Genomic DNA, 17,869 nt, shown 5'->3' on the forward strand with positions numbered 1-17,869 from the left:
AAAGCAAATTTTTCGAGTGAGTGAGTGAGTGAGTGAGTGAGTGAGTGAGTGAGTGAGTGAGTGAGTGAGTGAGTGAGTGAGTGAGTGAGTGAGTGAGTGAGTGAGTGAGTTACATTGTGGGTCGATGGGGTGCTTCTACAAACACACTCTAGTGAACTTACCTAAGATCTTGAGTTGTGTGATGGTGCCATGCAGACCATAGAACATCCAGAGTGGCCTGGAGTTATCCACTGATAACTGCATCCCTGCGTTGACACCATTATGGCTCATCAGGACCTCTCCTTCTGCGCTCACCACGAAGCCTAAGATGTCCCCACTCTGGAGCGGCGCCGCCACGCGACACACTGCCCAGAACTCCTTGCGGTCGACCAGGGCCTCTGGGCTGTAGGGCAGGTCGCTGGGCCTCAGGCTGGCCGGGTCGCACGACGTCACGCCGTAGGACAGAGACCCGAGCCGCGCGTGGCCGGCCTTGCCCGTCTTCACGTAGACCACCTCCGAGCAGCGCAGCGGGCGGCTGGTGAACACCAGGGTGCTCTCCTCGCCGCGCTGCTCCAGCCGCGTCACCGTCTGCTCGTCCAGGGCCGTGAGGTGGGCGCCGCGCACCGCGTGGAAGTGCAGGTCGCTGTCCATGAGGCTGGGCAGCAGGAAGCACTGCTGGGAGTTCTGGGAGTTTTGGGGCACGTGGCAGGAGGAGGAGGAGCTCAGGGGGTGTAGCTGCTCCTCCTCTTCCTCCTCCTCCTCCTCCTCCTCCTCCTCCTGGAGCTCCTGCTGCTGATTCTGGAGGCTGAGGTCACACAGGCTGATGGAGAGGCGGAGGTCGTCGCCTTCTCGCCGGATGGAGGAGCGGTGGGCAGCAGTGAAGGAGCGAGGCCTCAGGCAGTCCAGAGGGACCATCTCACTGTCTGTGGAGGTAGACACACATGCATCATCAACAGTGAAGGAGCGACGCCTCAGGCAGTCCAGAGGGACCATCTCACTGTCTGTGGAGGTAGACACACTTGCATCATCAACAGACACTAAGCCCAATGTCACACTTCAACTAACTACACCTCTTCATGCAGACCACTCGTTGGTGTTATATTCACTGTTCACACTGTTGACCGTTAATTCATCATACATCAGACATAATGTCAGCTGGGGGCCAAAGTAAACAAAGGGTAAGACTTGCACAATATAGATTTTTTGACCCCGATATCGTTACCGATAACTTTCTGCTCCTCAAGGTCGATACCAATAACCGATATATATATATATATATATATATATATATATATATATATATATATATATACAGGTATATGTAACGGATGGTATCGTGAAGCGCAGTCAAGAAGGGCTGGGGTGAGTAGCGGTGCTATGGGTTAAACTCACTCTCACATCCTCAAAAGACGCATAGATGCAGCACTTAGAAGTGGATTCACCTCTTGGTATAGCGGTCTGTGTTGCTGCCTGCGGTGTGGGAGACCGGGGTTCGACTCCCACGCGGGCCATCAAAGTTTGAGGTGATGTTGTCACAACCGTTACAATGGTGCCGATTGACCCGGATGCCTTGGGTGGAGTGGAGTGAGTTTGAGAGGGTGAGTGTAACGGATGGTATCGTGAAGCGCAGTCAAGAAGGGCTGGGGTGAGTAGAGGTGCTATGGGTTAAACTCACTCTCACATCCTCAAAAGACGTATAGACCCAGCACTTAGAAGTGGATTCACCTCTTGGTATAGCGGTCTGTGTTGCTGCCTGCGGTGTGGGAGACCGGGGTTTGACTCCCACTCGGGGCATCGAAGTTTGAGGTGACGTTGTCACAACCGTTACATATATTTATTGTATTATAATAATTTTTTTTATGTATATTCCTGTAGTTTTGACCTAACCAGATTTATCATGACATGAGCGTTACTACTATGAACAAAACAAAGCCAAGAGAACAGTTTTGACTCTTCAAATAAAGTGACTATATTTATTTTTCCAAATAAATATAATTTGAGTCAATCACAAAATTCACAATCCGTCAATGTCATTAACAATGTGTTTCCAAAAAAGTGTGTGTATTGAGCCGTACTGCATTGTACCCATTCTGCAATCTGTTAAATAAAGTTTTCATTCATTCCCTGAACAATGAGTGAACTAAAAACCAACAGGTATTGTGCTTTGTCGACGAAAGGGCCTACCTGGAAGAGGTAGAGAACCTGTCACAGTGGTGTCAGGAGAACTGCCTCTCCCTGAACGTCAGCAAAACAAAAGAGATGATTGTGGACTTCAGGAGGTCGGGGGTCAAGGACTACAGCCCCCTCAGCATCGACGGGGCACCGGTTGAGAGAGTGAACAGTTTCAAGTACCTCGGAGCCCACATATCCGAGGACTTGACATGGACCACACACATTGACAGTGTTGTGAAGAAGGCACGACAACGCCTCTACTTCCTCAGGCGCCTAAGGAAGTTCCAAGTCAGTCAGAAGATCCTTAGGAACTTCTACTCATGTACAATAGAGAGCATCCTGACCGGCAACATCACCTCCTGGTTTGGGAATAGCACTGCACAAGACCGTAGCAGACTACAAAGAGTGACACGTTCAGCCGAACGCACAATTGGAGGGGGGCTTCCCACCCTCCAGAACATTTACAACAAGCGGTGCAAGGGGAAGGCTAAGAGAATTATTAAGGACTCGAGCCACCCGAACAACTGCCTCTTTGAACTGCTGCGGTCAGGCAAGCGATACCGGAGTCTTAAGGCGAGCACAGAAAGACTCAGAAGAAGCTTCTATCCCCAGGCCATCAGGCTGCTAAACGAACAATAATCGCTAAACGAACAATAATCACTATGCAACAACCATCAAATGCACACAGCACACACACCCACACGCACACACTCACTCAAACAAACAACACACTGCAGCACCCACTCTCCACACTTTAGATCACACAAACACACTTACACTTTATATTTATTGATAAAGGATTTGCACTACAACTCGTACACCTACTGTGAATTGTACCTAAATTGCACCTCGTCCCATTTCTCCATTTCTGCCTTGCACTATATAGTATTGTATATTAGTACACTGCACAGTATTGTATATTGTATGGTAACTACGTCTATTCTGCATCGAACATTGTACATATGTCTAAACTGAACACTGTGACCTCATTTTTTTACTTCTAATTTTACTATGTTATTTTATTTCATACTTATCTTGTCTTGCACAGTCTCTGGAGCGCAACAGTAAGAAGCATTTTGTATAAAAGTATTCTGTACTTCTGTATGACAACTATTAAAGAAACTTGAAACTTGAACTTGAAACTTGTCACTGTCAGCAGATAAAACATTGTTATGGTTTGAAACCGACCCCAATCGCACAACACAAGACAGGTATGAGAGTAAGCCAAAACAGGGCAATATTTATTAAAGAACAAAAAGCGGCACAGTCCCTTTAAGGGAGAACACAAAAAACACTAGAGTCAAAGAAATATGGAAACTGCGGCACTGTGCCTTTAAGAGGCGAACAGGCTAAGGGACTAAGGCTAAGGGACAGGGCCAGGGCTAAATGTCAGGGCCAGGACCAGGGGCACTGGAGAGGGGAACAGGGACAGAGGCCCGGAGAGGCGGGCTGGAGACAGGGACAGAGAACAGGGTTAAGGCCTTGGACAGGGCGAGGGCCAGAGCTGCTTACAGGGATGAGGACAGGGTTCCGACGGCGGAGGCCTGGCACGGGGACAGGGGCCCGACGGCGGAGGCCTGGCACGGGGACAGGGGCCCGACGGCGGGGCCTGGCACGGGGACAGGGGCCCGACGGCGGAGGCCTGGCACGGGGACAGGGGCCCGACGGCGGAGGCCTGGCACGGAGATCCTCTTCGTCCCTACACCGAGTAGGGCTCTGCTGCTCTTAAAGGAATCCTCCTCCTCCTCCTCGGATGCTGCAGACGGGCAGCGCAGAACACAGGGGGTCCCAGGGGAAACGGGATGGGCACACGCCATCCTCCCGTGGAATACTAGGGAGCGACGACGAGCCGGGGTCCGAGGGGAACGGGATGGGCACACGCCATCCTCCCGTGGAAATAGGGAGCGATGACGAGCCGGGGTCCGAGGGGAACGGGATGAGCACACGCCATCCCCCCGTGGAAATAGGGAGCGATGACGAGCCGGGGTCCGAGGGGAACGGGATGAGCACACGCCATCCTCCCGTGGAAATAGGGAGCGATGGCTGGCACGTCGTCTCACGCCGGAGACGCGGCAGGTGATGGTAACGTACAGAATACAGACCAGCACACAGAACTCCATGAACACAGAACTCCATGAACACAGAACTCCATGAACACAGAACTCCATGAACACAGACACAGAACGACCCGACAAGGACTAGAGGGGAGTCTGCCACCTAAGTACTCTCCCGAGCAGATTGCAAACTCCCAACAGGTGCGTGAAGGTAGAGGATCAAGAAAGTCCAAGGGTGGGGGCTGGTGAAGAGTAGAGGAGAGTAAATCATCGCAAGGGTGGGGGCTGTTGAGGAGAGTAGACAGGGAAAACACAGGAAAAAAGGTCCAGGGACAGGCGAATCCTCACAAACATTTGACGCTATAGGAGAGGAGACTGTTGTGGTCTTGGTCCATGAAAAAACTATTACTTGGCATTTATAGGACAGCACGCCTCAAAAAGAATTAAATAAACCAAACAAATCATCTCTGTCAAACGTCTTTAATTTTGCAAACGCTCGTCAATAGCTACAAGCCCCGCGCCGGTTCCTTTGCAGCTGGCTTTGGATTCGCAGCAGCTTAGCCTTTAGCTGCTTGCGCGCCGTCGTAGGCTTTTAATACACCATCGTAGCGGTGGTGATGTTTCAGGTGACTTATTATTAGGTTGGATGTGTTATAGCTTGTTGCCCCTTTCCCTCCTCGTGGAACTTCTGCATTTGTTACAAATAGCAAGCGAACTGTTTTCCTCTGAAACTTTGAAAACGTCCCACACTACAGACGACGCCATGTTTGTTTACCATCTGTGCTGCTTCTGAAACGTACGTGGCTACGTCACAGCCAGGCATCAGAAAGGGAGCGCTGGATTTGTGAAAAACTCCCTCTTCCTAAACCACACGCTATCAGTCGTACCACAGTACTGGCAAAACGGGAGGAGCCTAGAGTCAAAACAAACGCCCTTCATCCCAATCCACCCACACCGGATTTCTTTTAACCAAAACATTTATTATATATTATCGGAGCTATCAATAATGTTATCGGGTTTATCGGGATGACGTCATAATTGCTGATATCGGCCCGATAATTATCGGGCAATTATCGGCCCGATAATTATCGTGCATCCCTAGGTAAGAGTATTCCCTTTCTTCTCTGTTGTTGCTGTTTCATGTGTGATATATTGGTATCAGGTGTCCACTTGATAACCCTGGTGATATGCTGGCTCTTGCTGTGTATCTATCTACATGTTGAAATTGAGTAGCCATAGATGTGTGGCAAGGGGTTTCTTCATTGAGCGTTTATCCTTATCATTAGAGCACAAGTATCTTGTGTTTTATTATAAATACAGAACTGATGGTAACATCGAAACCACGACGTTATGCTTCTGAACCTCTGACTCATACCTGTCCGGTGATATTCCCCCCTCTGTGATAAAGCTACAAAGAGACGAACATGTTCATGTGTTTAGAAAAAAAGGGAACGTGAAGTGGGCACATCGCCGGTGGCCAGCGGCAGCGTCACAATAAGAGACACATAATAGCTTTATGTAACGTTGCAGAAGCGGGCGAATCAGAGACGGCTAAAGCTCAGCTGTGCACCAGCGCTCGAGTCCACACATTACCACTATTACCACACACACACGCATTTCAACTACACAGGATACCACTCCAATTAGGCTCCAACCCTCTCCATAACTGTGGATTTCTGTGATAACGTGCCATACTTCCCTCACCCGCACGTCGCAGCCTTCGTGGAATGTACCGCAATTAGGGGAATGAAAATGCTGACAAATTTTTTTATGACACATAAAAACCCTGAGGTTTGAATTTAATAAGAAGCTGTTTTAATGAAGCCGCCACGCCGCCGTACTTTATGAATGAACGCACGCGTACACTAGCGTGGTAAACGGTCACCTTATAGCGCCATGCTTTTACACGACGTGCCGTATCAACAACAGTGACTTCATGTCCTATACACTATTACCATTTCTAACTACAGTATAGTTTAGTTTAGTACTGCGTGCTAAAGATGGCCCTTTGCTGTCACTGAGACAGCATTCTGGAAACGATATGGCTGTCCTACTGTCTGTGTGCCGCGCAGCGCTGCACGCTCACACTGCGCAGCTCATGTGACACACGTGGAGCCCCGCAGGAGGGTGGTTCATCGATAGAACGTAAGTAAACGCATACAGAAATAAATGTGTCTACCCAAGCGCAAGGCTGGTACAAGCGGATCTGCGTAGTTCCACACTTAGGGAACGGGATGCCAAATTTAACCTGGCCTTCGAAACACGGGGCTAAAATTAGCCTGATTGGACATTTGAGAAGTGTGGAAGGGGGACAGAGATGACTGGCAGGGTGGCTAGGCTGCCTCATTGTGCGGCTCTCGCCCTCGCTCATCCCTAGGGAAATAGGTAGAGAGGTAAAGTGTGAGAGAGTAAGAGAGAGACCGAGATGGGGGAGGGCAGGACGGAGGGACCAAAGAGAGAAAAGCCTCACCAACCTCACCCCCCCCCCCCCCCCCTCTTTATCACACAAAGGCAGCGCATCTCCGGTCAGCCTCAGATAAACAGCTTGACCTTAATTACTTCCGCAGTCAAGAGTGTCCACAAACAACCATGAGGGTCTTATTATTAGAAGCCTTATCGTCTTCGAGGAATACCTGGCTGATCGCTCCAAGAGATCTTTTATATTCTTGTCACCTACCTCTGTTATAATTTCTGTTTTCGAGTCCCTCCTCTAGGATGAAAGGTAGTGCAATGTGAATTGTTATAATACAATGTAATTAATTTAATTAAATTAATTTATTAATTCATTCATTAATATAATGTTATAATAATTGTTATAAAATGTTACAAGAAGAGATCTGTCTCCTCTGATACTGATTCAAGCATTAAGTCATACCATGACATCATAGCTAGACATAACTCTCTTTAGCCATTCTCTTCTTTGTGCTTTGAGGGTGTGTGCCTATGTGTGTGTGAGAGAGAAAAAGAGAGTGAGTGAGTGAGTGAGTGAGTGAGTGAGTGAGTGTGTGTGTGTGTGTCTACTAGGGCTGACCTTCGAAAAAATTTTGGCAATCGAAGCTTCGGGGCCGAGCTTCGATTTTAATTCGAAGCTTCGAATAAAAAAAAATTAAGTACTTATTTTTTTTATATAATATAATTTAATTTTTTATTTTTTTTATCTTATGTTGTGGGACTTGTACAGCACTTTGGTAAACTTTGTTGTTTTTAAATGTGCTCTATAAATAAAGTGGATTGGATTAATGAATTAAGTAGCCCCTTTCGTGACTGTGACGCAGCCAACACGGCTGTGTGATTTAATTCAAGGTGGATCGCTGTTGTCGTTTGAACAACTTCAGATTTCATGGGAACTACCAATCCCCCAAATCAAGAATGTTTAAGATGAATGAAGTAAGATTTTGATTATTTGAAATATGGCCTGTGTAGACTAAACTATGCACAGAATTATGTCAGTCTACAAGGTCCGGCAATGTAGACCTTGTAGACTCCACTACAGACCAATTATCAGTGAATGTTCATGCATTTTTAAGAAGGGCTACTTCCACAAAAAAACAAAGAACTCACCAAAACATCTCAGTAGCACCTTATCTAAATGTTCTATTTAATATATGGAGATTCATATTTATTTATGTATTGCATGCATTTATACATTTTATTTCCTATTTTGTTTATTCATCCCAGTATCTTTCTTTCTTATGTGTGGAATTCTACAAGGCATTTACATTCACATTTACATTTAGTCATTTAGCTGACGCTTTTATCCAAAGCGACTTACAAGTTCTGTACGACAGGTCATCAGGAAGGATACAACTCTATCAGCTGAGTAACAATATTCATCAAAGTGTTGCGTGTTACAGTGTAGGTTAGTTTATTAGGACAAGTGCATGACAGTAAGGTTAGTTAGGGTTCGACTGGGTTACTTTCCTCCAGTGTATTTGTCCCCCGGCCCCACCCAATGGCCCCATGCACACACACACACACCGAAGTAAAAAAAAGAAAAAAAAAAAAAAAAATGTACTTCGATTTTTTTTTAATGTTCGAAGCTTGTGCCATCGAACGAAGCTTCGAAGCTTCGAAGTATTTAAGACAGCCCTAGTGTCTACAGTACATAGGCTACATTCATACCTTGTTCCCATTCAAAGCAGCCATGATGGCCATGCCACACACAATTTTCACAACAAACTAAGTGGGGCTCTAGACATACAGGTCTACCGTAGCTCCCCCCTTGGCAATGGCACCTCACCTCCATTTCACATAACACTTAACAGTGCTTAACATTATTCCAGCGGCGTGCACACGAGGGCAAACAATCATTTTGTCTCGACTTGGGCCAAAGTTTTTCTTTTTTTATTGCAGTTGACACTAAGCCAAGTGTGATTACCCTGGTAGCTGGGAGTCGAGCTACTTCCTCTCAGAAGGGGTGCCCCGTGTATCACAGGCTCACTCATTAAAGCGTCAATCACATTATAGACAGGTGCCAGCCTTGTATCTTTTGTCCTCTGAAGCTCGTTTGAAGCTATTGTGCCCGAAAATTAAGCAAGACATTCATAGACATTCACTGCTGTTTAACGTAATTACCCCCCCCCCCCCCCCGCCCCTTTTGCCCATTCCCCAAGTTCCCCATTTTTACTGCTTAATTTGGCAATGCTCCAAAGGTTTTATAATAGGGTGTATTAAGCATTAATGGTAATCACATTCCACTTTGAAATTGTTCACATCCTTGAAGTTTTTGATGAGCGAGAGAAAATTGCAATCACTCTTTTTGGGGGGGGGGGGGGGGGTTAACGGCAGAAAAACAATACAGACATGATTGGGTAAGTGGCTGAAATGGCCCTTGTAAAGTAAGCACCAGCTACTCAATATCTGGAATGAAGCCACTTTTAAATAAGATGAAGACTTACCAGTCTGACACTGGCTCAATGGTTGACCGCCTGGTGTACAGTTCTCATTACCATAGTGGCTGTGAGAAAAATCAAAACCATCAAAGCCAAAACCATCGACCGACAAAGACCGTACTCGGTTTTGGTGAACGCCTCTGTTCATTGTTAGGGGGAGAAATTCCTGTCTGGGACGGTTTACTTTGGAAAGCACCTCCTACACTTACTAAAACATGCTTGGAAAGTATAAACACCTAGCCTTCAAACAAGGTGAAACCCTCAACAGAGTCTTAACATCGAACTTGTAAAACCAGTTGCTGGAGTGTTAAGACACACTGGGCACGAGGGAAGTCCAGGATGTGGAGAAGTGGCTTCCTGTTTGACTCTGTGAAAACATCCCAGAAGGCATCGAATCATAACTCTGCCAAGTCCTTTTAAAGAGTCAATATTCTTCTGCCAAAAGAAACAACCTCGCCCTCGTCCTTAACATGGCAAGATGAATATGCACAATGGTTAAAGCCTGTTCAATACCCCTGAAACCTTGCTTCAATACCTTTAACTGGATCCAAATGCAATATCTGGAGAGATATATCACAGTGCACTAAACTAAGGTATTTCCAATTTGAATCGCTCACAGTAATCCAGGAGTAGTTTGTGTATATCCTGCCTTTTTTTAAGTCTTGGACAGCTCATACACTGATGTGTAGCTGAATGGCCTAGTGGAACTGGATTAGGGGGCTTTTGGGGGGTTTTAGTGAGAGGTTGGTTGCAACCTCTATACAAGGTCCGATCTACCACTTGTGTGTACGTGACTCTCTGTGTGTGTGTGTGTGTGTGTGTGTGTGTGTGTGTGTGTGTGTGTGTGTGTGTGTGTGTGTGTGTGTGTGTGTGTGTGTGTGTGTGTGTGTGTGTGTGTGTGTGTGTGTGTGTGTGCGTGCGTGCGTGCATGCGTGTGTGCGTGTGTGTGTGTGTATTGAGGGATTTGCCATCAAGTATGCTTTCCTGGAGGGCCCATCCAGGGCTCTGTCCAGAGTGAGTGAATGAGGTCATCTGTCATGAGAGAGATGGGGCGGAGGTGAGGATAGTGTGGGGTTGAAGGGCTGTGTGTGTGTGTGTGTGGGGGGGGGGGGGGTCGCTGTCTGTCCCAAAAAAGGAGAGCGTGACTTTCGCTTATCAGGGGGAAAAAAGAGAAAGGGCTCGGGGGGGAGAATCCAGGTTGGTGAGCTTTTAAGGAGTGGTATCCCGGTCAAGACAGTGGCATGGAGGGTGTGTGTCTGGGTGTGAAGGGCCATGTATTGATACCGATCTGTTAGGGAAGTCCTTGGGGTTGAATGAACCCTGGACTCCGAGATGCCAAGTGTAACGGGAGCCACATACGTGACGTTTTTATTGAGAGACAAAGGCGCATTTCTTGGTCCGGTGCCAGATGTTTCGGATTTCTCTCGGAGCGCCGTAGTGGAAAGAAAACGGCACACTCTGGAAGGTGACAAATTACTGCTGAGTTAAGGCATGGCCAGCACTTCAGTGACGCCAGGAGGAGGGTACAATGGGCCTCATTCAACAATACTCTCTTATTATTTTTCTTATATTCTTGCTTACCTGTCTATTAAGAGAACAATAAGCCACCGCCACATTCATCAAGCCATTCTTAACGTCGAAATCTGTGCGTACCCAGGAGATTTGCATGATGAATCCCACTCATTCTTAAACTCAAAAGCGTGTTCGCGCTAAATTCATTTGCATACAGACACGCCCACCATCTCCTTATAAAGCGAATGAGGCGGGTGTAAAACAGCCGAGTTTCGCCATCTGATCCCTGTCTGATATATTCAACAGGAAGCGCTTTGCGATCTCAAAATGACACACACACACGTCTCATGACTTGCGACTCAGTGCATGTGTGTGTGTTCCTGTGGGTCGCTCATCGCATGTGCGTGTGTGTTAATCTGATGACAAATAAAGAGAGATGTCATCTCTCTCTGAAATGTTCGTGGAGAGATGTCATCTCTCTCTGAAATGACTGTGGCTAAAACTCCGAGTGCGCTCAGAACTTTAGGTGTGGAGCAGAGTTTTGATTGATTGATTGAACATTTTATTAACAGATTGCAGAATTGGTACAATACAGTACAGCTCAATACACACAATTGTTAAGGGGATGCAGACCAGAGAAAGACTTTCGTCTTGTTTACATCAGGGTCCCCCATTTTCAATTCATCATAACATATATGACATACATGACATACAGATAGAGACAGTACTGCTACATCTTCAGAGAAGAGAGGAGAGGAGAGGAGAGGTTGTAAATATGCATTATATGCGTACAGCCTGGGCAGCCAGCATCTAACTGTTCTAACAGCAATATATAATCCATTTCAGAAGCAGAACACACGCAATAAGTTATAATAATAATAATAATTATTGAAAAGTTCTGCATGGGTTTATAAAGTCGTATTTTGGGGTACTGTATTTGGGGGCAATTGACCAATGGTTTGCTTTCAACCCATGAACTCCTTCCTCTCTCACCATTTTATATATATTTTTTATTTGATCTACTAAAACTGTATTATATTGTTTGTTTTGTAAAGTGTCTTTGAGAATTAGGAAAAGCGCTATATAAATCGTATGTATTATTATTATTATGAATGGTAGGCTTTTTTAAATGTTTCTCATCTGGGTAAGAATTTCTTATTTCGGTAAGAGTGCTCTTATAATTTGTTCATGCCTGAGAAAAAAGCAACAATAAGAAAACGTTGCTGAATCACAGGTAAGAACAAAGTAAGAGGAAATGCTAGTTAAGAACAAGATCTGTTCTTATATCGCTTCATGCATGAGGCCCATTGTCTCCATGGTCACGTTAAAGCCACCGCGTAAACTTTTAACCGGCTACCGCTAAAGTGTTCTGAGTGGCCGCGACACTGAAGTGGTATGTACGGCATACGCGCACAAAGCCCTGTGAACTCCTGACAGGCCCCCACCGCCGGCACCCAACTCCCACTTTGTCAAATTACTCCTCCACTCTTGCAACAGTCTCACTTTATTCTCTGCGAATACCTTTCACACTCTTCATCATTGTTTGAATAATAAAACACGATAGGTATGCAATCTCATAAGCATCTTGCATATTTTCATTTCAACGGGTTAAGAGCCTACAGTCTTCGGGGGGTTCAATCTGAGCACAAACACATTTCTCCAATTACGGTATCATCGTGTTGTTTCGGTCAAGGAGAGACAGTGAACCCCAGTGAAACGTGCAGTGCACACACACACACACGCGCACGTGCACACGCACACACACACACACACACACACACACACACACACACACACACACACACACACACACACACACACACCCACACACACACACACACACACACACACACCTTTCTCTCTATTGATAGTGGACTCTCTGGCCATGTGAAAGTGATTATCTCGCTCTCTGAAGGCTTCCCCCAAGTACAACGCGCCTCCCCAGACCCAAACCTGACAGGCTCCATTACGATTCCTATTATGATTTCCCCGCAAATCTGTTCGATTCCATCCGGGCCGATTAAATCACAGCTGAGGCGCAGCGGCCTGTCTGGAGGCATTTATTTTTGTTCAGCAAATCAAATAAATTCCAATCACTGAGGTCATTTGAAACAGAGCTATCTCAAACACAGAGACCGTAACCCCCCCCCCCCCCCCCAATTATGTGTACAGTGTGGGCAGATCTTATTGGAAGAAAGACAGCCCTCCAACGGTTCCCGTTTCTGCCAATCCCCTCGTCCCAAGGAGCAGTGTGACAGGCTAGGGCAGTGCTTCTCAAACTTTTTCTGTCAGGCCCCCCTTTGGCGGACCAAAATATCTTGGGCCCCCCCCCCCCCCCCTCGCCCCAACAAAATAGTCATGAAATGGGCCATGTTTAAATTTATTGAAATAACACCAATATCGTGACCTTTCAAATTGACAACACCTTCCCTCGCGAGAGCCACCTTGCCTTGCTGTGAAACAGCACTGCAGAATGGTCAGCTCCCATCTCCTCACACAGCGCAGAGAACAGGCGCGCTTTCAGGGCTCGGGTTTTGATGAAATTTACCACGTTTATAACTTCTGTCAAAACCTCATTCAGCTCAGGGCTAAGCTGTCTTGACGCTGGCGCCTCTCTGTGAATTTACAGTGCGTCCATTGCGTGTTTGGCGAGACCCCCTTGATGAGCGCCTATAGCCCCCTCCTTTTCCCTGCCATGGCCTGCGCACCGTCAGAGCAAAAGCCCACATAGTTCTCCCATTTCAGTCCATGTTCTGTCAGGTAACTGTCAATAATTTTGAAGAGCTCATCAGCTGTCGCTTTGTTTTTGACATATTTGCAAAACAGCAGATCTTCACTCAGTGACTGGGAATTTACAAAGCGAACATAGGAAATAAGCAAACAGTCTTTATTGCTGTCAGTCTTTGACAAGGCAACACGCATGTCATCCTCAAGGCTCAACTTGGCCCTATATTTTGTTTTCAGAGCTGTCATGGATGAAAAGCCAGCTTCACACAGATATGTGGTGCTGAATGGTATCAACACCTTAACTGCTGCATCATGAGATACTTGGTACTCAACACCACACTCTGAAACTAGCTCTCCAGGTGGTATCAGATGAGTTCTTCCAAGAGTTTGGATGGAGATGTGTCAGGAAGCTTTGTCTCAATGTTGTCTGTAAAGTTTTTTTTTATCGAGAGTAACTTGGTGATCCTTTTCTGTGTTTTATTAAATAATGATTTTCAGATTTTGAGAAATGGTCAAACTTATCCAAATATGGTATTTTCATGGAGAACAGTGCAGCTGCAACAGATAGCACTTTAGTGATAATTTTCTGTAATCAATTTTTTTTTTTTTTATATAAATCTCAAGGCCCCCCCTGTCATGCCTCTGCGCCCCCCCACTTTGAGAAACACTGGGCTAGGGTGATGCAGACTGGCTTTTATAGAACCTCTGTGATTCAAGCTCAAAGTGAAGCGAGGCATTATGATAACACTATAGCATCAGGATTGGGCTGACGGACCACTGCATCATCCATCGCCGATTGGCTGATAGCCATCGACCACTGAGCCCAACGTTGTGATTCTTTTTTTCACTGGTATATTCTGCAGTTACATCACTATGAGTAGTATTTAAAATATTTTCAGATGATCTGCTTAAGGGAGGAAAGGTAAGGAAAGATTGGGTGAGGTGAGGATGTGCTGTGAATTTACTCAAATGTGCATTTAAATAGTAATGAATAGATTGTACCTTTTATAGGAGTAGCCCATAAGACCCCCCCCCCCCCCCCCCCAGGAATGATATCATCGTCCATCGCAATGTTTCACTGTGGACATCGTCATATGCCAATTTGGTAGACGTCGTCCAACCCTAACTAACATAACACAGTGAATTATGGACACAGGTTCAAATCACTCTTGGTTCCAACATTTTCTTTTTTTTACGTTTAATTAATTTATCCACTCTGGTTGGAAGGTGTGTATGTATATATATATATGTATTGTGCTGTATAATGACAATACATTTTAATCGAATCTCATTTTGAAATCGCTACCTGTTGAGTGGATCAGCATGGTGCAATGCAATCACCTACAAAGCTGTCTGCCACTGTCGTGTCCATAGGCAGCGTAGCGATTTCAAAATGATTCGATTCAAATGTATTGTCATTATACAGCACAAGTACAATACACCATCCAACCAGAGTGGATAAATTAATTAAACGTAAAACATTTTTAAAATTGAACCAAGAGTGATTTGAACCTGTGACCATAGTATCCACAGCCAGCTGACTAACAAGTTGAACTAAACAGTGGGATGTTAAAACTGAGTGACGAATCCAGCATTTAGACTTGTGTCAATTACGTTTGTCCCTAATTTTTTGTATTGGCATTAATAAATCAGATGTCATGCTAATATGTCATGTTCTACAGTAGGACTTACTACTGTGATACCCATTAAAACAGTAATTCGAATAATAGAAGCCTACTTTGCTGGAATGATTCATTTCAAAGTGCGTGTGTGTGCGTATGTGCTTTTGTGTGTGCGCTCGCGTGTTGAGGCTCGCTAAGCCTTTCTCCACGCATTTCTGGAGCATTTCTTTATCCACTCCGGTTGGATGGTGTATTGTACTTGTGCTGTATCATAACAATACATTTAAATCTAATCTTGTTTTGAGAGCAGTCGCAAATCGCTTCCTGTTGAGTGCAATGCCGACTCGCTACTTTCCCCCGTTTACTCGGCTTGACAGCCTAGAATATGACACGCCCACTGTTGACGTCACGGTTCGCAAGGAAAAAACAACTATTTTCTGGTGCCAGCTGAGCACCGATTTGTCACGTTCTGAACCAATTAATCCCGGTCTGAACGCGCCAGCCGGTGCGAGATTACGTTCCGGAACCGGCTCCAGCACGGAGCCTGGCCGGTCTAAAAGGGGTATTAATTGTTGACAGAGGGAGATCTTGCTGGTACCAGACTATAATATGTGATGTTATGTAGCTAGCGTAGCGTTAAATATCACAGTTGAGGACCATGCAGCAAAGGGGGGGATCTAGCTACGAAGCTGTTTTGTATTGTAAACATGGAAAAGCCCTGCTAATGCTAGCTATCCACTACTAGTCTGAGCGCTCCATTAAGCTACTACTTTTAGCTCAACAAATGCTTCACATGTTTAAAGCTACACTGTGTACAATTCTTTCGTTTTGAGTATGCTCCAAAACACATCTTAACCCGACAGGCCCGGTATGGGGCCGAAATTAATATCACGTCCAAGAGTAAAGACCCTAACCCTATCAAAACAGCAGTCAAAGTGTATATTTTCAGCACTACATTTGTTTATCAATGATTTTAAGTGTTATTAGCGAAATATGAGTTTAGAAATATCTTGGCTCATTCCGGCGGAAACCAGATGAATTAGACGTGAGGAAATAACGTGTCATGAAACCGCTGTAGTCCTAAGACAGAGGAGACCCAGGGCTTTCAATGGGCATCGAAATATCATACAACTACACAACCCAGCTCACACCAGCCTCTGTGAAAGCTGCTGAAAATATTCAATGACGTTATTTTCATGATTATATCTCACGGGTCGAACAAACCTGAATGTCATTGCCATAAAATACAATGTAGATTGTTTCTTTACCTGTCTGTGAACGTCTAGAAAAGAAACACGTCTCAATCTGATGAAAAATTACGGAGCTATTTACATTATAAAAAAGTAACTGTACAGTCGATTTCAATTACGGTCTTTGCTGCCCTGAACTCTGCCATTGGAAAGAGGAGATTTGCTCCGATCCATATATGTATGACTTGGCCATAATAAGGTAATTTATAGGCCTGATATTCTATTACATATACATATTTCAAATTGCATGGATGGCAAAATCCAGTACTGTATCTACAAAACCCCCTGTAAATCATCTGCCCTTTATTCATTTGCTTAGATTTTGTGTACACTTCATCTCAAGAAAGTGCTGAATGAGCTCAGTGGCAATATTTCACATCTGGTCAATGTTAGCATGGTGTTATTCACGGTCAAAGATTTTACAATTGACTAAAAGGATAGTAACAGAGACAATATTTCTGACACTGGGGAGACATTCCCTGAGGTCCATAGATGTCCCCAGATACCAAGAACATGCAAATGGACCTTGTAGAAGTGGAGCAATCCTCCATTTACTTGTGTATGTACTTTTAGGCACATTTTATGAAAATATGGCTAGGGCTTAAGAGGTTGAACACACTGACTCACAGTCTACTGTACAAGTTTCATTTACCAGTGTAGCAGCAGTGCAGAGATACAGTTTTCCATTCTATAGTTTCACAGAGAGGCGCCCCCTTCAACCAATCAGAAGCTCAAAGACAGCATACGTCTTGTCATTTGAAACCCCCCACCACCGCCCCAACCACCCTCCCAATCTGCTGCTAACAACTGCCTGTGTGAATTGTGTCTAACTGTGGATACAAGATGGTTATTAATGACTCAGCCCCGCTCAGCACACATTCATCTCTAGTCATGCGATTTGTCCCCATCATTTTTACCCAAAAAAGGAAACCAGATGGCTCCTAACATACCTCTTGACCTGAACGTTCTCAGAACAAACTGCACAGCAATTAAAAAAATTAGGGAACTTGGAGCATGATCCATATTCTTGCATAATCCTAACAAAACTTAAATCAGGTTTAAATGTCTGACCATTGCAACAGCATGCTTTACCCAAATTATGTATTAGTGTGATCAGCAGACAGAATGTTTAGTGAATGTTAGTCTACTATGGGAAGAGAGAGGGAGAGAGGCAGAGATAGAGGGGGGAGAGAGAGGGGGGAGAGAGAGAGAGAGAGAGAGAGAGAGAGAGAGAGAGAGAGAGAGAGAGAGAGAGAGAGAGAGAGACAGGATGAGATGGAGTAGTAGTATGATTCATGATTTTAGTAATTCCGCCAGATGAATTCAGCAAAGGGTATTTGCTAAATGTTTATAATATATGGAGACACTTAACATCTCCCTCTGCCTCTCTCTCTCTCTCTCTCTCTCTCTCTCTCTCTCTCTCTCTCTCTCTCTCTCTCTCTCTCTCTCTCTCTCTGCTGTTTTCCTTTGGCTGGAGTCAGGCTTTTGACAGATGACTTTGCACATTGTTATTACCGCTCAGAACCTCCAGTTTATTGTTTTTGGAGGGTTGAGTCATAAGCACTAGACTAGTAATTAGATGTATTAGTCCAGAATCTGCTTTACACGCGGAAAGCTTCATCAATCAAATTCAACAAAGGCAGTTCATTTTGTTCCCTTTA

General features: G+C 45.2%; 1 protein-coding gene across 2 annotated transcripts in view; it reads right to left on the reverse strand.

The window, feature by feature from the left end:
- Positions 1-17,869, reverse strand: part of LOC311234064 (E3 ubiquitin-protein ligase NEURL1-like) — a 68,080-nt gene that overhangs the window by 30,552 nt on the left and 19,659 nt on the right. For both annotated transcript variants that reach the window (XM_084321160.1, XM_084321159.1), the window contains exon 4: positions 162-902. In XM_084321160.1, the coding sequence (XP_084177286.1) occupies positions 162-902 (741 nt within the window). The remainder of the gene's footprint in view (positions 1-161; positions 903-17,869) is intronic.

The sequence above is a fragment of the Notolepis coatsorum genome, assembly GCF_963971535.1.
Source record: "Notolepis coatsorum genome assembly, chromosome: 9".
Lineage (NCBI taxonomy): Eukaryota > Metazoa > Chordata > Actinopteri > Aulopiformes > Paralepididae > Notolepis > Notolepis coatsorum.